Source organism: Oryctolagus cuniculus, chromosome 9, assembly GCF_051225735.1.
Source record: "Oryctolagus cuniculus isolate XC-2025 breed Fujian yellow rabbit chromosome 9, ASM5122573v1, whole genome shotgun sequence".
Lineage (NCBI taxonomy): Eukaryota > Metazoa > Chordata > Mammalia > Lagomorpha > Leporidae > Oryctolagus > Oryctolagus cuniculus.
Window position 1 is genome coordinate 61001819 of NC_142875.1, and position 23178 is coordinate 61024996.

Consider the following 23178-nt stretch of genomic DNA (forward strand, 5'->3'; position numbering starts at 1 on the left):
GTTACTCTGACTACAAACATATACATTCCCTCCGAAACGACTCTCCTGGATGATCAGGACTTAGAGGAGAGCAGATCGAGTTCTGGGATGCTGGCTATGGCTTGACCCAGCCTTGGCTGTAGCAGGCATTTGGGGAGTGAACCAGTCAATGGAAGATCAATCTTTCTTTATTTCTCTCTCTCCCCCTCCCTCTCTCTGCCTTTTAAATAAATAATTATTTTTTTATTATTTTTAAAGAGTCTAACTATAGAATCTCACTCAATTCTTGAGATAGGCAATAGCTTTTCTTTTTTTTAAGATTTATTTATTTGAAAGGTAGAGAGAGAGAGGGAGAGGGAGAGAGAGAGATAAGAGACAGACTTCCATCCACTGGTTTACTCCCCAAATGGCCAAAATGGTCAGGGGGGCCAAAGCCAGGAGCCAGGAGGCTCTTTTGGGTCTCCCACATGGGTGCAGGGGCCCAAGCACTTGGATCATCTTCTGCTGCTTTCCCAGGTGTATTAACAGGGAGCTGGATTGGAAGTGAGAGCAGCCAGGACTCGAATGGGTACCCAAAAGGGATGCCAGCATTGTAGGCAGTGGATTAACCTGTTGTACCACAACACTGGTCCCAGGCAATAGCTTCTCAAAGCTAGTCTGAAAGAAACTAAAGTTGGCTAAAGTATTCAAAAAGTTCTAGTTAGAGTTTAGTCAGCCACCTTGCTAATTTTACACTCTCTCATTTGCTAAATATAAAGATGAGGGGCCAGCACTGCAGTATAGCGGGTAAAGCCACTGTCTGCAGTGCCAGTATCCCATATGGGTGCCAGTTCGAGTCCTGGCTGCTCCACTTCCCATCCAGCTCTCTGCTATGGCCTGGGCAAGCGGTAGAAGATGGCTCAAGTTCTTGGGCCCCTGCACCCCTGTGGAGGACCTGGAGGAAGCTCCTGGCTTCGGATGGGCACAGCTCTAGACGTTGTGGCCATTTGGGGAGTGAGCCAGTGGATGGAAGGCCTCTTGTTCTCTCCTTCTATCTCTGTCTCTTTGCCTCTCTGTAACTCTGCCTTTCAAACAAATAAATAAATCTTTATAAAAAAAAAAAAAGATGAGCTAACCACTAATCAGCACTTAATTATTATTAGAAAAATTAAATTGGTATTTCTCTCATTTTGATAATGGTGCCAGCTTGTGAGCCTATCATTACAAAACCATATCTAGTTGAATGGGCAACTTAGTTGTTAACTCTCTTGAGTGGGCATACCTTAGATTCTACATAATTTATCTGTGGCCTTCACTCAATACTTGCAAGTTCACAGAAGAAGAAATTTGGTCAATTTGCCCTAGAATTTCCTGAAAATAATCCAACTGAGGCAAAATTTTATTTTTTTTAAATGATTTATTTTTATCTATTCAAAAGACAGAGTTACAGAGAGGGAGGGAGAAACATACACACACACACACACACACACACAGAGACAGAGAGGGAGAGGGAGAGGGAGAGGGAGAGGGAGAGGGAGAGGAGGAGGAGGAGGAGGAGGAGGAGGAGGAGGAGGAGGAGGAGGAGGAGGAGAGAGAGAACCTTCCATCCACTGGTTTACTTCTCAAATGGCTGGCTGCAATGTCTGGGCCTGGGCCAGACCAAAGCCAGCAGCCAGGAGCTTCTTCCAGGTTTCTCTCATAAAAGGCAGGGGCCCTAGCACTTGGGTCATCTTTTGCTGCTTTTCGCAGGCCATTAACAGGGAGCTGGATCAGAAACAGAGCAGCCAGAACAGGAACCATCACACATATAGGATGCCTGCCTCAGAGGTCGTAGCTTTACCTGTTATACTAATGCTGGCCCCAAAGCTAAATTTTAAATTTATATTACCTCTAGAGTGGGAGAGGGGAGTGTTGTGGGTGGGAGGCAAGTTATGGGGTGGGGGGAGCTATTGTAATCCATAAGCTGTACTTTGGAAATTTATGTTCATTAAATAAAATAAAATAAAAAAATTAAAAATTAAAAAACTTTATATTACCTCTAAATCTTTTTGTCTACTTATAATAAATTTATTTTAGGTAGCTTCTAAAATCCAATAATCCATTCAGAAAATATTTGTTCAATATCTTCTATATACAAGGCAAAAGAGAGGATGCAAAAATAATGAAAATTCACTCTTTTTAGGACAGATGTGTAAGTCTGACAGAAGGAAAAAGAAATCTACAAAGGATCGGCTACAACAGTTTAAATAGACTCAAACCTTCAGGTTGAAGCGATCAGAAGACTTTAAAGAAGTATAGAATGTGGACAGTGCAGTTGGAGAAGTAGGTAAAAGTTGATGCTTGCAGTGCCGACATAGTGAGTAAAGTCACCACCTGTAGCACCTGCATCCCATATGGGCACCAGTTCAAGTCCCAGCTGCTCCACTTCTGACCCAGCTCTCTGCTAATGTGCCTGAGAAAGCAGTGGAAGATGGCTCAAGTGCTTGGGTCTCTGCAACCATGTGGGACATCCAGAAGAAGCTTCTGGCTTTGGCCTGGCCCAGCTCTGGCTGCCGTGGCCATCTGGGGAGTGAACCAGCAGATGGAAACACTCTCTCTCTCTGTAACTCTGCCCTTCAAATAAATAAATAAATCTTTTTTTTTTTTAAAAAAGAACTATAGTATACATATTATAACCAGAGTAGCCTTAAAAATTATCAATCCAATCCTATAATTTTATAGATAAGAAAAGAAAAAGGGAAGTATCCTTATAAGAGAAATAACGATTTACTTAATATCACATAGAGTTAAAAAATCTGGGCAAGAAAAGGTAGGTCTTTGGATTCCAGCGACTTCATTTCTATGACACTGCACTTCCATTCTGAGGTTGAAAGGGATTGTGTAAGAAAGATAGGGAAATGGGAGCATCACACTGTGATGGGACCTATCACATGGTGAGCGACAGAAGCTAGAACAATACTGCTATGAGGTATGTCTGGGAATCAGACTGTTGACCTGAGGACAAAGTTTGAGGGGGAGGAATGGAAGACACTTGGTTGAAAGCGGGCATCAAATGACAGAGCATCAAATGACAGACTAAGACTTTTTTTTATTAGTTAACATAATGGACACAAGTAGCAGAATTTACTTAGAAAATCTAAAAATCCCTTCCACACTGGTCCTGTGATATATCACTGGCAGTCTCAGAAGTTTACAATGAAAGAACAGAAACCCTTCTGAAGCGAACAAGGTCAGCTAAATATAGCAAATTTATACTGGAAACAATCTCCCTTTGTTGATTCTTCTTTCTCCAAAATGAAGAATGGCAGAATCGGGGTAAAAGAAGGTGAGACACTGTGACCTGCTGGTCATTGATGGAATTCGTGATAGGACTGGTAAGGAGAAGTCTGTGACACCCCATGTTGCCTGCCTTGTGCCTCTTGGGGAGCCTCAGCTTACTGACTCTGTCCAGTTGGTTTCTAAATCAGAGGGACGGCCTATCCTCTCCAGGTGCTGGGTCCAACCTAGGGAGCTGGAGCTGCTCTTCCCTCCACTCCACCCAAACCAATGCCGGGTCCTTTGCTCTGGTGTCTTGTTCCCTTCTTTAGGACTGGAAACAGATGACAGGTAGCTTACTGGTTCATACCAACATTTGTGCAGAACTCCTGAATCATCCCCAAACACTCTCATGTATCTTTTCCATTTATCATAAAAGCAGAAGCAGAGCTCTGTACCACCTCACCCTTTGCTCAGCACATTCTCCCCAACCTCCAGAGGTTAGACCACACTCCCTGCCTCTGTGTTTACTGACGAGGCTCTAACTTCAACCTTTTATCCTAGATGGCCCTCTTACCTGCTCAACTGTAGCTCTACTTGGGGAAAAAACTCTACCTGCACCCACCCTCCAAACCCTTAGGACATCAATACCACAAGGATATTTCAAAACCACTTGGCCATCCCACCTTGACCTCTATAGGGCCTTCCTTTTGAAAGCCTGCTCATCAGAAAAAATTATTTCTCAAGCTTCAGATCTGTATTTCCTGGGTTGTTCTTTTCCCCATGTTGATCTGCTCTGCTGTGATGTCAGTAATCTGAGGCCATTTGAGTGATGGCAGAAGTTCTACAAAGGATGCACACATTGCACCAAGTGAATGTCTAAAAATCTCTGAAACATTTATTTAAAAAAAAAAAAAAAAAGCAAGCTGGTGGTTAAGACACCACTCGGACACCCATATCCCATGTCAGAGTGCCTGGGTTCAAGTCCCTGCTCAGCTTCTGATTCCAGCTTCCCGATAATATGCAACCTGGTAGGCAGCAGGTGATGGCTCAAGTAGTTGGGTCTCTGTCACCCATATGGTTGACCTGATTGTGTCCCTGAATTGCATCTAAGACATGGCTATTGTATACATCCAATATCAGAACTAGAGGATGAGAGATATCTCTGTCTCTCTGCCTTTCAAGTAAATACCTACATATATACATAAAAACTTTAAAGTTTGTCAGGGGCCTGCATTGTGGTCTAGTGGGTAAAGCAGCTGCCTGTAATGCTAGCATCCATATAGGGCTCTGGTTAGAGACCCAGGTGCTCCACTTCCAATCCAGCTCCCTGCTAATGGCCTGGGAAATCAAAAGAGGATGGCCCAATTGGTTGGGCCCCTGGCACCCACATAGGAGACCCAGAAGAAGCTCTTGGCCACTGGCTTTGGTCTGGCCCAGTCTTGGCCATTGTAGCCATTTGGGAAGAGAACTAGCAGTTGGAAGATAACTCTCTCTTTTTCTCTCTCTTACTCTCCCTCTCTCTGTAACTGTGACTTTCAAATAAATCTTTAAAAAAAAATTTGTGAAACACTCTGGGCTTAAAAATACTTAAGAGCCCACAAGTGATCACTTTTCAAAGTGAGATGAGAATCTGACTTCTTGGATTTCAATATTAATATTGATCATACTGATCTTTATCATCCCACTCTGGTGTGTACAAGTAGATTCTTCAGAAAAATGACTTTTCAGTGAAGTGGGTAGAACTTTCAAATGCTGAGAAAAAAGACTCATGAATAATTTACTGTTCTACTCTTAATTCTTGTTTAGACAAAAAATGGAACAAGAGACTCCTGAAGTACTTTTAAACTATACAGTGATACAGAGATTTTATTTTTAGCTGGAAGAACCAAGCACTGTGTGAAGTACTTTCCATGCATTATCTCATGTCATCCTTAAAGAAGACATACTATTTTTATTCCCAGGTTAGTCATTAGGAAACTGAGCCTTGGTAAGATAAGCAATGTACCCAAGTCAGATGGCCATATGTGGAAGAATTGGAAGATATCTAGTCAGCTCACTTCTAAGACTGTGCACTCAATCGGTAAATTGATCAGGTGGTCCCTTTTTATTAAAAAATTCTTTTAAGATTGCAAGCTTGAGGGGTTAAATATACAAAGAATATGTACTGTTTATAAGTGCAAGAAAAAGCTCATTACCCTTAGTTAAGAACAATTTTAAAAAGTGAAAATGTGTTCACTCTGTGTCAATAATTCAATTGAAGAGAGTTATTGGACCCTGTAAGTATAAAATTCCCTCTTCTACCTCCATAAACATACACTGAATATCAGCTACGCAGTAGGCACCATGCTGGGAACTGACACAGAGGTAAACAGGAGAAACATGATCCCTGCTCCTGAGGAGCTGCCAGACCTGTTGGAAAGACAGTCATCCCACATGTAAACACAGCACCACAGGACTCATATGATAAAGGGACAGAAGTGAGGAGAAGCAGGGGAAAGTTAACTCAAGTAGGAACAAGGGAAGGCCTCCATCCCAAGAGTTAGGGACAGGGCATGTAAGCAGAGGATATTCTATGCGGAAGGAGGAGCAGGAACAAGGACTAGAAAGAAGATAAGAAATCAAGGGAAATTTCATTGTGCCTCAAGCCAATGCAGAAAGAAAAGAGGGGCCAAAGCTTAGGACTGGAAAGGTGAGCTAACCAGATCCTAGAGGACTGGATAGCACGCTACAGACTATATACCTAAGGGTCAGGGGAGTCAGTCCTTCACCTGGCTGCCAAGCAGAGAGCAGATCACAGTGGGAGTGCCACCGCTGTAATCCGGGTGCTAACTGAAGCGAGTGGGGGCTAGCAGGACAGGTTAGGCAAGAAGAGTAGATATTCAGGAGGCAGAATGGAAAGGACTTGTTCTGAGACTGAATGAGAGTGATTTAAGACTCGAGGCAATTCTAAAATTTAGAAGGTAGCAGACTCTTATCTTTTAAATAAATCAGATATTTAACTAGGGTAAAAAAAAATGATTTTAAAAAAACTAAACAGGAAAAAGAAATGTACTGCTTCCTAAATACTGTTATCATCATTTATTCATTAGTACCTGCATGCTAGCCTTAACTCACCTGGTTACCAACCAATAATAAGTGTTCTCCAAGGAGAAAGTCTTTGAGCATGTCTTCCATCACCACCATGTGCTAGAGAAAGAGAAACAGAATAAATGGGTTTCCCACAATAAATAAGAAAGGTAACTATAAAGATATCTTTGTGGAATGTAAAACATATTATGATAGTATATTCAAATGATTGGATTTAAAAAAACTGATTAATAATTTAGTTATAAGCAAGTTATATAACCAACCAGGTGACTGATACTGAAAAACCACTGGCCAACATTTCAGAGAGGTTTTATAATTCAATTCAAATATTTTCATCCATTAAACTATGTAGAGGTGGCTTATCACTTAATATAATATTTAAATTCGCACTTGCTAGTGTAAATATATAAAGGCTTCCAAAACTAATTGGAGATTTCCATGGAATATTTTACACTGATTTGTTCTTAACTATTACCTTCAAAGCTATGTGTAGCTTTAGAATTAAAAATATATTATTTATCTTCCACGGTTCTTTATTTGAATTATGACACAATATAATAAAAGAACAAGATTAAGGTTGTTCACAAAAGCCACAGAGGAAATTACATTCTCTTTTGTGTCCTGAAAAATAGGACACCTGTAAATAGGCTATAAAGGCTCATCAGGGGTTGGGGAGGGAACTATGTCCCCGTCTTAGTAATATCCTCATCGCTTATTCTTGGTTTTCTGTATCAAGTTCCCTATTTGTACAAAAGGTAAATTAACCTTCAGCATCTAATACATGCTGTAGACGCTTTTCTACTGTGTCAGCTGCTTTCCTCTTTTAACTTGGTTTTTTTTGGAAAGCCATGAAATTTTCCTTGTCAAATTTACCAATGTCTCATTTTCTTTCTTAGAAAAAAAAAAAACTGAGAAAGTTTTTTTCCCTGCAAGAACAAATGAATATTCCCTGATGTTTATCTTGATAGTTTTAATTGTTTTACAAGTGTTTTTAGATACAACATAGAGCTAGAGTTTTAATAATGCCTGAAGATGAGCATATCCACTGATGGTTCATTCTGGAACACTTTCAAGAACAAAAGGAGACACTATTCATAATTATTCTGAGAAATAACTATGTACAGAGACTATCTTAAGCAAACCAAGATATATGGTTACCCCATAAAAAGGAGTCCTGAAATACTATTTTTTAAAATTGGGTGCTAGCAGTATATAGTCTGAAGACTTCTTCCTTTTAACAAAGATAAAGTCAGTGACAATTCCCAGACAAAATAAATTTTTCCCATAAAAAATAGGCTAAGCTATGTGATGTATAGATATAAAAGTTGGAATGAATACCTGCATAGCCAGGTAATACTGAAAAAAATAATCCAAACTATATTTATATTCTTACTTTCTCACCCTTCTCTTGTCCTCCTACCTTCCGCCCTCATTACATCTAACAGGATTATTCAAATCAGCAGAGGCTAAGGTCACTGCCAACACCATTTTTTTTCTCTTGACCTCTTGGTTGACAGCACCACAGACCATTTCTCAAATGTCTCTCCTGATTCCCTCGTACCTTCGTAACGATTTATCTCCCTAGTTTTCTTAATTGGATCTTCTTGTAGCAAATCTTTTAATACTGACTTTCCCATGGCTCCTTCATTTGTGCTCTCTCCTTACATTTTTACTCATTTTTTTCTAGGTAACAGTTGATGTAAAATTAAATAAACAAGTGTGGAAGGGAAAGGTCACATTCCTGCAAGGCAGAGCAAAATGTGCCCACTCATTCACAGGTGCCCACGTGAGAGCACATGTGTGCACAGCTGGGTATCTGCATGTCTGTGCTCCAGGAGCTGCCTCTGACTCTGACGTCTGACGTCCCTGGAGCTTCTCGTCCATCTTGTGGCTTCATCCACCAGCCCACGCTGATCGTCAAACAGAAACATTTTCCTCCTCAACTCCAGTCTCATAGTTATGAGTGCTGGCTGAACTACTTGATTATGCACTAGTCTCCTCCTCAACCCAGCTCATGACTTTTCACTGTCATTCTTTACTCTGTACTTTGTTTTCCAATTAAGAGCATCATTTGTACCACCTGACCGAACCCCTGTCCTCATCACCACTCTGCCCACCTTACTCCTTTTCTACTAAGGTCTGGTTACATACCAAGTCTTAGCTATTAGGACACCAAGAAAAAAAAATCAAATGTATCTACCCTGTCATTTCTGTCTGCACAGCTTTGATCCAGGTTTTTAATCACCTCTCGCCTAGATTTTTATCAGCTGAGTCAGTCTCTCCCTGAGCCAATGTGTTTTCTACAACACTCACACAGTCATTTGTCCAAAATCTTGCTACTTCATTCTTTAAAACATCTTAAAAGACGCTTAATACACTGGGAAGAAAGGCTCTTCTTTACATGCTCGATCTCATCTCAGCCTTCTCTAATAGTGCTCTCCTTCTCCTGTACTTTGTTTCAGCCATGGGCACAATTTAGGATAATTTTCTGTTCACTGTTGTTTACAGCTCTACCACACTATGTGCTCCCTGAGGGAGAATCTCTGCCTCTCTGTAACAGAAAGTGCTATCGATTGCACTTCTCCAAAAACCTTTTGATGTGCCCTCTCTTCTCTGTCCCCACTGTCACTTCTCACTGCCTTGGTTCAGAGCCTTCAAGACCCTCACTTAAGACTGCTGCAGTAACCACAGAGCTAATTTCTCTTTGGTTTGGTTTGGTTTGGTTCTAACTCCCTGACAACACTGAAAAGCACACCCAAGGTTAACAGAAGAGCAGAATCTTTCACTGGCTTTCCCATTTCTTCTGAGTTCAATCTCAGTTCCCTACTGAGCAAGTTCCGACTGATGGGATTCTTTCCTAATCATCGTGACACTCATCTCTTCACACTTTTCCACTGGCAACCTCAGTGCTGTGCCAATGACAATTAATCAATGAGCCGCTTTTTTTATACAACCAAGTCTTTGCAAATGCTTGTCTCTCTGCCTGAGAAACTCTCCCAGCTTTGGCTGCTTAACCAATTTTCTAGGGTCATTCCAACCTGAGACCACGCTGCTACACTAACTGCACATACCTCTAACACACTGTGCAGTGCTTACCACAGTGCTTACTACATTCTTTCTCCTCTGGGAGGTACAAATGCTTCTGTGTATTTTAACCTCTGTGTCCCAATACCTTAGTACAAGGTCTGACTCATGGTAAATATTTTTAAAATTTTTCAGATCTTAAGCTCCTGAGCTTATTAAGATCTCTTTCCTCAATTTCTTCCCTTTTCTGTGGCAAATGTTTCTTAATCAAAGATTTAATGACATCATACTCTGTAGTATGAGCATTCAATGCCTTGTCCATTCTTTCATTCACCTGTTCAAAATGTATTTATATAGGCCAGGCACTGTTATCTGCTGGAGATCCAAAATAAAGAAGACACAGGGCTTTGTCTCAGTGATACAGAAGACAACATGTTAAAACATGTTTTCCACACAATGTGGAAAGGAGACAGCAGGGCACAGAGGAGCACGATGGGACAGGAGCATCTACGTCTGCAAGAGGCACAGAACACTGCTGCCACGGAGATGAAATGGAACAGAAAAGGAAGTAGTGATTTCAGCAACAGAAGCAAATTTAATCAAGCCACTGTCCCCAGAATTGGTGCAGCTAAAAATTTTCCATTAGTGGCTAATTCAATTCATGCTGCTTTACGAAGAGAAGGTGTGCTTGGAGACAGGCTACATAAAGTCCCTCAGTGCCACTGTGTAAAGTTCACAGCAGCCCTGCAGCCTCAATGTCTGTGTCACAGGCACCATGGCAACAGACGTCGTGTTCAAGGGCACAATGGTCTCCCCTTCTACTGAATTTCCTACATTCTTGTATGCTGTGAAGTCTTTTCAACCTTTGCTGCCATGGGGTTTTTCAAATTGTCACTCACAGGAGTTTCCTGATTCTTTTTCTTTGTTCCTTACCACTACATGGACAGAGATGATACCACCAATGCTCAGCAATAGTATATTTCCTTACAATCACGTTTTTGCCTTTATTTGTTACGCAAGATTTTCTTCCTTCTTTGTATCATGTTCATTTGCCTATTGACTGTGCAAGAACATTAATATTCCAGAAGAAAAATAAAGCATTCATTAGTTAATTGATGGTAGAATGAATTGAAAAAATAGTGTCATGCCTTGTGCTGTGTCATATATGATGAATATAATTTCGACAGATTTCAGAATGTTTAACCAAGACTTTTATTGAGAAAGAAGAATTTGCCTGGATATTTCCTATGCTGTTAATTTAGCAATACGAATTAGGATACTCATTGAACAACACAGAGAATTAGGCAATGTCAGACTTAAAAAATAAATTGTACTCACTCACAATTACACTGAAACTAGTAAGAAGGTTTTCTAATATAATTTATGAATATAACATTATTTACACACAGATGGTGACTATTATAGAAAAATTTATTTTTTTTATAAAAGAAATAACCATATGACAGAAAACCTGAAAATGAAAACTGTCATGACTGATTTTTCCCTGAAAAACTGTTATTAAAGTGAACATATATAATAAAGCTTTCTAGATACAAACTTATTTCTATGTCTAAGTGAAACATCCAACAATTACTGGTTAGGTTAAAGCTGGGAAATCTTCTACTCTTCTCCCTTGAAAAAAAAAGGAAAAAGAAAGAATACAAAAATACTAGGAATTTGTAGGAAAAGGCGTACTAGGGTAGGATGTACAGGACATTTCCCTATTTAAACTACTAAAATGATGTAAATAACAAGCAAGCAAAAGAGAGAAGTTTCTATGTTTTTTTAAGCTTAATGTATTAATATATGTGAAGTAGAATCATAAAATGTATGTGAATATAAAATTTATTCCCCTAATCATAGCAGCAATTCCTTCAACTTTCAAGTATCTTTGGAAAAAATTTTAAATGTATAAAACCTTAATAAAAGATGTTCAACTCTTCATTTTTCATCATTCAAACTGAATTTAGGAAATGACAAATATACCTCAGCATCATCCCATAAGGAGTGATTTATGCAAGGATGCAAACCTATGCCCTTACCTGAACATTGTCATAGAAGAGAACATCAGGCACTTTCATTTTCTCATGGGCATTGTAGACAGGTGCGCTCACAGTGCCGATCCTCAGAGATCCAGACACCACTTCACCTTAACATTTCCCAGGATAGAGAATTATTTGTAGCAAGGTCCTCAGAGAAGCTAAGTCAATCCAACTTAGGATGCAATACAGCCTCTGTAATACCTGTGGGTTCTTCAGGGACTTTAACTCAACAACTAAAGAAATAAGCTTGAAGGTGATAATAACCTCATAGCTCTACATACAACTCAGAATGTAAGAAATTTTATTACATCAATATATATAAAAATATAGATAAAACTGAGAGACAAAAAAAAAAAAAAAAAAACAGTCAAGCCACCTACATAAGCTTATTCAGCCAGAGACTATAACATACAAATAAACCAAATACATACTTGAGAGTTCTAAAGTATCCAGAATATAATTTTTAGGACCCATCCATTGAACAGGAGAACCTTCTAGAGCTCCAGTAAGAGCTGGTGTTGTGGGACTGTAGAATAGGCTGCCACCCAGCAATGAAAGCATCCTAAATAGGTGTCCCAGCTCAAGTCTCAGCTGTTCTAATTCTGATCCAACTCCCTACTATGGCAGTTGGGGGGACTGTGGAAGATGGCCCAAGTACTTGCAGTCCTATCAGCATGTGGGAGACCAAGACAGAGTTTCTGGCTCCTGGTTTTGGCCTGGCTGTTGCAGATATTTGGGGAGTGAACCAATAAATTAAATCTGTCTCTCTCTCTCCCTGTCTGTCACTCTACCTTTCAAGTAAGCAAGCAAATAAATAAATAGTCTTAAAAACAAAGCAAGTGAACTGACTCACCCCAGCTTTCTTAAACTTCTATCTTAAGGGATGGCCCAGGAGCTCTACGTGAGTGTTCTCAAATAAGTACCCAAGTGATTCTGACACTCGGTTATACTGGAAATCTCTGTGCTATGAATGATTCTGTAGTAGTTATTATTGTAGTATATGTTATTTGCATTAGAGTGGTTGTCCTAGAATAGATTATGAGTTCTTTGAAACCAAGAAATGAACAATACATTTCTTAAAGTTAGGGAACATAGCTCATGTGTATGAGCATTCCCTGTAGTGACTAGAGATACATGCTCACTGTTGGGCATGTCCCAGGAGAATAACATCAGTAGTACCATTAGTGTGGTAATACTCATGTTCACAATAATAAAAGCTATCATTTACTAAGGACATCTCAAATGTCTAAGCTACATCTCAAATGAAGTGCTGCATGTAAGTTTTTTCCTTACACAATTTCCTGTCACTCTTAACAATGACACAAGAATTAAGAGTAAACTAAAATTAATTAATTAATTAATTAATTCTCTTAAAAATCACAAGGCTAGCGGATAGAGGTTGAAATAGAACTTAGTCTAACTTGGCATTCTTCCTACCATGTGAACTATATCCAATTCTTTGACTCCAAATTCTGTTCCTTCCTGTGGAAATACCCTAGCAAGCAGAAATACAATTCCAATGCCTTAAACAATTCATTTATCTTTTCTTCCCCTACTTCAAGTAAGAATATTATAGCATTTTTCCCCCTCCAGAATGATAATTTTGTGCTAAATCATTTTTGAAAGACAAGAGGGAAGCAACATTTGCTTCTGTGGAGCACCAGGAACAAATGGCGCTGAAGTAATTACACGGGCACCTTGTTTAATCACTGCTGAGGGCTGCACATCCGCCAAAGCATAGCAGACCTTCCAGGAACCTCTCCCTTCAATAGTTCAATAGATTCTTGGCAATTTCCTTTTATTTACAAGTTCCGAAGTGAAGAAAAACCATGAGCTCTCACACTGAGAATTTACTATTTATTTATATAACACCTTTGATAGAGATCCAGCATAAAATCATTAAGGAGAAGAGCAGGAACCTGGCAGTAAACCCACCGGAGACATGTATGTTGAGATAACAAACATGATTTTAGGTTCAAGCAGCATCTGATACCATCTATGGTTTAGTTTACTAAGCATATTCATTCAGTAGATTCAATTTAATCCACTCATCCAAAGCTTACTGTCAAAATTTTTGGGGGAGAGATTTTTTATTTCATAGTGAGTCAGTAAGGCATTTTTGCTGTTGTTTAAAAAAAAATCTCATTTCCTTATAGAAACAGTTTTTAGTTTTTAATGAACTTGTAAACAAAAATGCTCCCACTTAAAAATGAAAACATAATTTCAGATAGTATAGGTGTTTATGTTATTACATTTATGTAAGCAACATATATACATGTTCAGCTATATGATGTTAAGTAAATTTCTGTGACAAATATGTTTTTAAATAACAAGAACATTATAGAACTAACGCAGAGCTCAAGGATTATCTAGTAGTCATTAAGTTTTTCTCAAGTCTTCACTTTAGATGCTGTTATTTCTAGCACAGGTATGCAGGCAGAGTCATTCATATGTTCAAACACTAGAATCTTTGGTTGCTACCCTGTCAATCTGCTTGCAAACAAGAAGCTAACAATTTGAAGAATGTTTCAAGTGAACAACTTGTTTGTTTTTGTTATTTATTTGACAGGTAGAGTTATAGACAGTGAGTGAGAGAGAGAGAGAGAGAGAGAGAGAGAGAGAAAGGTCTTCCTTCCATTGGTTCACTCCCCAAATGGCCGCCACGGCCGGCACTGTGCCGATTCGAAGCCAGAAGCCAGGTGCTTCTTTCTGGTCTCCCATGCGGCTATAGGGGCCCAAGTTTTTATTGTGATATAAATAGAAAGATTGTATCACACAGACTGTAGATTGTTTCTCTGGATAATAGACCAGTGTTAGCAGTGCCCATCTAAGCTTCAGGTAGGTTACAAAGAACCCAAGTGAAGAGCTTTCTCAGTCGTCTTGCTCCTTTAATCTTCAAGGCTGTCTGTTTGGCAGAGAATTGTTTTGCTTTACTTTATGGGCCATCCTCCTGAGTGAACAACTTGTAAAACCCAGGGGTGGAAAAACCCTAAGAATGCACAATTGTGAGAATTTACAATCATTACAACTGCAGCCGAAAAGTGCTCATGCTGTTCTTCTGAAATGAGATTTCAAAGCAGTATAGTTCAAAATAAAGGATCTTAACAAAAAAAATGCCATATGAACAATTTCTTCACCAATTTGTATGTGTCAACCATTTAGTTAACCTTTCCACTTGAAAAAATACAATAGAAACCTGCACACATGTTTCACCACTTCAGTTAATATCCACAATTACAGCAGCTAAAACTCAGGATACAGCATCACCAGTGCCGCCCAGAGCCAGTCTGTAATGAAATTAAGTTCTTCACACCAAGTAAATGGTCGTCCACAACCACTGGCTAGTATACAGATGAAGTAAAATTTCTAGATTTGGGGAGAAACAAATGCTGTCCCGATCATCTGCTCTGCTGCTTCTGTGCCAGGATTTCATGTCACTCTAGGTTCTGTTGGTTTGCTTGCCCACGGGGGTTTGGGCCTGCTCAACCTGCCCACTGGAAGATACTGCCTGTTGTGCTGCTTTCTGCTTTTAACATTGTCCAATCAAATGTGTAGTCATACTGGTGGTTCAGGACCCTAAAAAAGGAAGAGCTGTCTCAGATACACTGACAATTTTAAGTTCAAAAAGGGAAACACACTGACAGAGTGGTGATGCTGGTACCTTCCTGGGAGAAAGTTGACTCTGCCAAAAAATCTCATAAGACAGCATACTTTGGTGCATTTGTCAAGGTCCTCAGTCTAATGGGCTCAAAATTTGAGATTGTCATCACAACCAAGGGCAAACTTAATTTTCAAAAGAATAAAAAAATATTTTTATATATGTATATATTCTGATAGAAAACCAGAGTTTCAGAATACTATATCACATGGCCGGTGCTGCAGCTCACTTGGCTAATCCTCTGGCTGTGGTGCCGGCATACCAGGTTCTAGTCCCGGTTGGGGCGCCGGATTCTGTCCCGGTTGCTCCTCTTCCAGTCCAGCTCTCTGCTGTGGCCCGGGAAGGCAGTGGAGGATGGCCCAAGTCCTTGGGCCCTGCACCCACATGGGAGACCAGGAGAAGCACCTGGCTCCTGGCTTCAGATCGGTGCAGCACGCTGGCTGCAACGCACCGGCTGTAGCGGCCACTTAGGTGATGAACCAACGGAAAAAGGAAGACCTTTCTTTCTATCTCTCTCACTCTCTCACTAACTCTGCCTGTCAAAAAAAAAATATTATATCACAATAAAAACTGTCATCCTCCTACAACCAGCACTGGTTGCAATAATCAGCAGCGACCTGCATGGCAGTCAAATCCTCATCAGAGGGTGTCGGGGACCACGCAGCATGTGACCTCTTAGTTGAGAGACAGGGCTGGACAAGCCAGACCTGATAGTACTGATAACGCAACCTTGTGTGACCTTGTGCCTTAAGGCCTTGTAACCTTTCCCCTACTTGCACTAGCATTGCAGCTACAAGATAAGCCCCCCCTCCTTCCCCCGCCCGATACCCTGCCTCGATGATATATAAGTGTGTGGTTGAAAAATAAAGTCGCAGCTTGATCGGCACCTGTCTTGCTGCCATCTTTGTGTCTCCTGTCCCTTTCATTTCTCCTTCTAGGTGCTCGGCCCCAGTTGCTGTCCCGCGGGACGGGACAAGAGGGTTGTCTGATGACCACAGACTTTGAACCAGAAAAGTAAAGCAAAACAATTCTCTGCCAAACAGACAGCCTTGAAGACTAATGGGGCAAGACGACTGAGAAAGCTCTTCACTTAGGTTCTTTGTAACCTACCTGAGGCTTAGATGGGCACTGCTAACACTGGTCTATTATCCAAAGAAACAATCTACAGTCTGTGTGATACAATCTTTCTTTGGCTGTTAATAGATTCAATCAAGCAACATCATGAGTTTACAAGTATCAGAGTTATTCACTCTGTTTAGTTGGCTCTGCCCATCTATATTTAGCCCTAAATTAACATGTTGAATTTACAATTTTACTAAAAAAAATCCTATTATTCTCTTAATATCAAATTCTTGTCTCAGGGTAACTACAGTTATTAAAAATATCTATTACAAAGAGAGCCACAACAAGAGACTGGTAACACATTGGCTGTTTTGATAAAACAAGTAATTAACATTTAAAAATTACAAGATTTTTGTTGTACAGAAGAGGGAACTTTCACAGAGAAAACAAAATCTCCCCAAACCCAAAGTTATACTTCTGGCTGTCTGGGGGAAAAGGAACACAAAAGAAAACAGAGGTACAAACAGAGGGAGGAAGAAGGCATGGAATGGTTTTCTAAGTGTTATTGTAGTCTGCATCAACCTAGAAAAGTTACCCAAACATATCGATGAGACACTGGTGGGCCTCAAGGTTAAATATTTTGCAAAGAAAACAGTATCTAGATGATATGATGAAATAAAATTTGGAAAACATACATTTGTCAAAAAATACGTTGATTTAAACAGGAATTCTCAGAGCCTTTACTTTGGTAATGTCAACTGTGACCCAGCTGGGTGGAACTGTTTGTAATATGTACTGAAAGAAAGTAAATGTTCTAGCATTTACCTTCTAAATGGTTTTCAAACTTAAAAAATAAAAGTATATTCATTTCTTCACACAATACATAAAACAAAATGGATGGAAAGCATTCTTTGTTTAAAAAAAGATAATAAGTAGTATCACATATTTGAAAATTATTATTTCACTTTACAAAGAACCAAAACAAATACTTACATTTGTAGTTCTCTAGTTCTGGTTCTGGATTATCATCAGCATTTATTTCTATTGAAGCATCTGCCAGATTTTTTTCTAATGCTGATCTAGCAAGGTTTGGTAAGAACCTGGTGGGGAAGGAAGAGGAAATGAATGATACAGTTAATGTATTCTGTGATTCTTAAACATCATTTCTCCTCTCTCTCTCTCTCTCTCTCTCTCACACACACACACACACACAATATTACTAATTACAGCTAATTAAGAAAGATTAATATGAATCTGTAAAATCCAAATTATACATTTTAGAATAAATTCAAACTTAACGTATGTACAAATTATATTTACAAAATTTCACTTCATAAACTAAGTAAAGCCCATTTGCAATCAGCAGTATCCACTTACATAAAATATTTTTTTAAAGATTTATTTATTTATTTGAAAGTCAGAGTTATACAGAGAGAGAAAGAGAGGCAGAGAGAGAGAGAGGGAACTCTTCCATCCACTGGTTCACTCCTCAATTGGCTGCAATGGCCAGAGCTGTGTGATCCAAAGCCAGGAGCCAGGAGCTTCTTCTGGGTCTCCCACATGGGTGCAGGGGCCCAAAGACTTGGGCCATCTTCTAGTGCTTTCCAGGCCATAGCAGAAAGCTGGATTGGAAGAGGAGCAGCCAGGTATCAAACCGGCACCCAAATGGGATGCCGGGGCTTCAGGCCAGGTCCTTAACCTGCTTTACCACAGTGCCAGCCCCTTACACACAATATTATGCAGAACAAGACAAAATAATTTACTTTCTTTTTTTAAAAGATTTTATTTATTTATTTCAGAGGTAGAGTTACAGACTGTGAGATGACGAGAGAGACAGAAAGGTCTTCCTTCTGTTGGTTCACTCCCCAAATGGCCGCAACGGCCAGAATTGCGCCAATCCGAAGCCAGGAGACAGGAGTCTCTTCCCAGTCTCCCTCGTGGGTGCAGGGTCCCAAGCATATGGGCCATCTTCTACTGATTGTTCAGGTCATAGCACAGAGCTGGATGGGAAGAAGAGCAGCTGGAACTAGAACCAGCATCCCATATAGGTGCCCTCGCAGCAGGCGGAGGATTAACCTACTGCACCATGGCACCGGCCCCATAATTTCCTTTAAGTGGATTTGTATACCTCATAAATCTTACCACTTAACTGGCTTGTCAAGTTTTTATAAGATAGATTAAAAACAACACTCTAAGAAGGTAGATTAATGAGGTTTCCTGTACTTTCTAACATAAATAACTATAATAAATAACAATAATTGATGATCCCAAGTACGTTCACAGAAATTATTTTTAAAAAATTTTTAAAAATTATTTATTTGAGAGGTAGAGTCACAGACGGAGAAAGAGAGATACAGAGAGAAAGATCTTTCATCCGGTGGTTCACTCCCCAAATGGCTGCAACTGCCAGAGCTGGGCTGATCCAAAGCCAGCAGCCAAGAGCTTTTTCTGTGTCTCACAAGCGGGTGCAGGGGCCCAAGGACTTGGGCCATCTTCTACTGTTTTCCCAGGCCATAGCAGAGAGCTGGATCAGAAGAGGAGCAGCCAGGACATGAACAGGCACCCATATGGGATGCTGGAGCTGCAGACAGAGGCTTAGCCTATTACGCCACAGTGCCGGCCCCCAGAAATTATTTTTAACCCATGGTCTTAGGTACTTTGCTACTATAAACTAACTACTATGTGATGTAATGTTCCAAATTAACATACTAAGCAAATATCATTTCTAGTTTAGGTTTTATGCAGCTCTCTTTGATGATGGTTCCCACAGGCTTAAGGATAAACTCTTAAGGAGTAGTTGATGTAAGCAAAAAGGCAAATGGATGAGTGAGTAAGGAACCGTCAGGTTTCCTATACCTGTAATTTTCCAACCTATATATCTAGTGTTACTTCTTACCTATCACTTCATTTTGGTCCGAGACTATGTTTGGGGGATTTATATAGCTCTAGGCCACTAGCTCATCAGCTCGGCATCAAGTCAGACTCACCTGTCGCTCATCTCTGACCTTTCACCACAGTTTTTAGATCACCATCTTGTTCAAGATCAAGCCCTCACCTTATCTCCCAGACCTGGAACCAACCTAAATGCCCATCAACGGTAGACTGGATAAAGAAATTATGGGATATGTACTCTTTAGAATACTATAGTGCAGTAAAAACCAATGAAATCCGGTCATTTGCAACAAAATGGAGGAATCTGGAACATATCATGCTGAGTGAAATAAGCCAGCCCCAAAGGGACAAATATCATATGTTCTCCCTGATCAGTGACAACTGACTGAACACCAAAAAGGAAACCTGTTGAAGTGAAATGGACACTATGAGAAACGGTGACTTGTTCAGCATACCCCTGACTGTTAATAATCTTCCCTCAAAACATTGCTTTTGCTGTATCCCATAGGTTTTGATAAGATATACTGTCATCTTATTTCCAGAAATTTTTTGATTTCTATTTTGATTTCTTCTATGACCTGTTCATTCAGCGTCCACGTGTTTACATATGTTCTGGAGATTCTTGAGTTGTTGATTTCTAGCTTTATTCCATTGTGGTCAGAGAAGATACATGGAATGATTTTGATTTTTTTGAATTTGCTGAGACTTGCTTTGTGGCCTAGCATATGGTCTATCCTAGAGAAAGTTGCATGCACTGATAAGAATGTGCATTCTGCTACTTTGGGGTAAAAGGTTCTGTAGATAACCGTTAGGTCCATTTGGACTACAGTGTCATTTAACTCTGTTGTTTCCTTGCTAATTTTCTGTCTGGTTGATCTGTCCTTTGCTGAAAGTGGTGTATTAAAGTCACCCATTACTATTTTATTGGAGTATATAGCTCCATTTATGTCTATTAACATTTTTAAAGTAGCCAGGCACGCTGTAATTGGATGTATATACATTTATTATAGAAATATTTTCCTGGTGGATTAATCCCTTAATGGTTTTGGTTTTTGTTTTTTTTTTTTTTTGTTTTTTTTTTTTGTTTTTTTTTTGACAGGCAGAGTGGATAGTGAGAGAGAGAGACAGAGAGATCCTTTACCGTTGGTTCACCCTCCAATGGCCGCTGTGGCCGGCATGCGGCAGCCGCCGCACCACGCTGATCCAAAGCCAGGAGCCAGGTGCTTCTCCTGGTCTCCCATGTGAGTGCAGGGCCTAAGCACTTGGGCCATCCTCCACTGCACTCCCGGGCCACAGCAGAGAGCTGCCTGGAAGAGGGGCAACTGGGACAGAATCCGGCGCCCCAACCAGGACTAGAACTTGGTGTGCCGGCGCTGCAGGTGGAGGATTAGCCTAGTGAGCTGTGGCGCCGGCCTCCCTTAATCTTTACATAGTGTCCTTCTTTATCTCTTTTAACAGTTCTTATGTTCAAGTCTATTTTGTCTGATATTAGGATGGCAATACCAGCTCTTTTGTTTCTGTTAGCATGGACTATCTTTTTCCATCCTTTCATTTTCAGTCTGTGTGTATCTATGTTGGTGAGATATGTTTCCTGAAAGCAGCAAATAGATGGGTCTACTTTTTTAAACCATTCAGTCAGCCTGTATCTTTTTTATTTTTTTATTTGACAGGTAGAGTCAGACAGTGAGAGAGAGAGACAGAGAGAAAGGTCTTCCTTCCATTGGCTCACCCCCCCAAATGGCCAACACGGCCGGTACTGTGCCAATCCGAAGCCAGGAGCCAGGTGCTTCCTCCTGGTCTCCCACGCAGGTGCAGGGGCCCAACCACTTGGGCCATCCTCCACTGCCCTCTAGGGCCACAGCAGAGAGCTGGACTGGAAGAAGAGCAACCGGGACTAGAACCTGGCACCCATATGGGATGCCGGCGCTGCAGGTGGAGGATTAACCAAGTGAGCCACAGCCCCAGCCCCAGCCTGTATCTTTTAACTGGAGAATTGAGGCCATTTACATTCAAGGTAAGTATTGATAAGTAATGACTTGCTCCTGCCATTTTCCCATAAATATTCCTATTGTTTATTTTGGATTTCTTTTATAATTCTACTGGTGTTTTTTCTGCCTTCTCATTCTTTCCCAATGGTTATCTTTCTGTGTTTCTGTGTGTAGCACCTCCTTAGGCACCTTTTGTAAGTGTCCACAAATTTTTGTAACTACAATATTTGCAGGGCATAGTATTCTAGGTTGAAGATTTTTTTCTTTTAAAACTTGGACTATTCTTGCCATTCCCTTCTAGCTTGTATGGTTTCCGATGAGAAGCCAGCTGTGAGTCTAATTGAAGATCCACTGAAATTGATCTGACATTTCTATCATGCACATTTTATAAATCTTTTCTTTATGTTTTACTATGGAAAGTTTGACTACAATGTGTTGTGAAGATCCATTCTGATCATGTCTGCTAAGAGTTCTATGTGCTTCCTCTACTTGAGCATCCCTTTCTTTTTCCAAATTGGGGAAGTTTTCTATAATCATTTCACTAAATAGGCTTTGTATTCCCTTCTCTCTTTCCACTCCTTCAAGAACTTCGAAGACTTACATGTTTGGTCATTTGACAGTACCCCATAGATCTCCAACACTGTTTTTAAGTTTTCTATTTTCTTCTTGTTTTTCTTTGTCTGACTATAAAATTTCCAAAGATTTCTCTTCTAGTTCGGATATTCTTTATTCTGCCTCATTAAGTCTGCTGTTAAGGCTTCCCACCACATTTTTTATTTAGTTCGTTGAATTGTTCATTTCTAAAATTCCGTTTTGGTTTTTCTTTAAATTCTAAATTTCCTGGGAAAAATTTTCATTCATATCATGGATGGTTTTCTTTAGCTCATGGGTTTGCTTCTGATCTCTTTTTTGCGTAATCCTGTGATTAATTTTCTAAATTCCCTTTCTGGCATTTCCTTGGTCTCTTCATCCTCACATTCCAACACTGAAATGCTATTGTGTTCCTCTGGGAGGTGTCACGGTGACTTCCTTATTCTTGTTTCTTGAATTTTGGCTCTTATTTTTTGGCACTTGTAGTGTTCATTTTAAATTTTTCTTCTGTTGGCTTTTATCTTTGGGGCTATGCTTCTGTGGCTTCATGGAATGTCTGCCCTTTCAGTGAATATCAGGAGGTGTGTGGTGGGTGTGGCCAGGGGGCTCTGGTCAATGCTATAGGGTGGTGTGAGTTTTTGGGTAACACCCAGATTGGGAGTGGTAGAACTCAATACCCAGCTATGCCCTATACCTTCTCATGTAGCCACTGAGGCCGCAAGGTCTCAGCACACAAGGCTCCCACAGTTGCAGGGTCCAGATGGCGCTGCTGTTTTGAGAGCCCCCTGACCCTCGTAGCTGTTTGGCCACCTTCCAGCCACGCTCTGAGTCAGTGGGGGCTAGGGGCCATTCCTTCCGCTTGAAGCTCTGGATCACACACACACTAGAGTCACTGGCCGAATGCCTGCCTGCTGCTGCTGCCATCACTACATTTAGGTGCCCCGTCTCAGCGAGCTATTATGTGTGTACCTGCAGCCTTCCGTTCTTGTTGTTCTGTTTGTTTTGTTTTGTTTTGTTTTGTTTTTTTTGACAGGCAGAGTGGACAGTGAGAGAGAGAGAAAGAGAGAAAGGTCTTCCTTTGCCATTGGTTCACCCTACAATGGCCGCCGCGGCCGGCACGCTGCGGCTGTCGCGCTGCGGCTGGTGCACCGCGCTGATCCGATGGCAGGAGCCAGGTGCTTCTCCTGGTCTCCCATGGGGTGCAGGGCCCAAGTACTTGGGCCATCCTCCACTGCACTCCCTGGCCACAGCAGAGAGCTGGCCTGGAAGAGGGGCAACTGGGACAGAATCCGGTGCCCCGACCGGGACTAGAACCCGGTTGTGCCGGCGCCGCCGCAAGGCAGAGGATTAGCCTATTGAGCCGCGGTGCCGGCCTTGTTGTTCTGTTTTTAAATGGCACCTGCCCTCTCTCAGCCAGGTCATGGGTTCTGTTTTGGAGAGACTGGTTTTGAATCGAACATCCTCCTCCACTTCCACTGGGACCACAGGTGACCGCCAGCAACTGTCTGCCCCGGGCTCCAGTCTGGTCCCATGCCACTCTCTCTCTCTGGCTCTATCCCCACGGATTGGTGTAGTCCATCCTCCGCCACCTCAAAAACGCTGCCAGCTCCGGCTTTCC

At 40.8% G+C, this 23178-nt stretch overlaps 1 protein-coding gene across 2 annotated transcripts in view; it reads right to left on the reverse strand.

The window, feature by feature from the left end:
- Positions 1–23178, reverse strand: part of VWA8 (von Willebrand factor A domain containing 8) — a 407445-nt gene that overhangs the window by 207366 nt on the left and 176901 nt on the right. For both annotated transcript variants that reach the window (XM_008260014.5, XM_051850641.3), the window contains 3 exons: positions 17083–17189; positions 11370–11476; positions 6331–6402 (listed from right to left, as the gene is read on the reverse strand). In XM_008260014.5, the coding sequence (XP_008258236.3) occupies positions 6331–6402; positions 11370–11476; positions 17083–17189 (286 nt within the window). The remainder of the gene's footprint in view (positions 1–6330; positions 6403–11369; positions 11477–17082; positions 17190–23178) is intronic.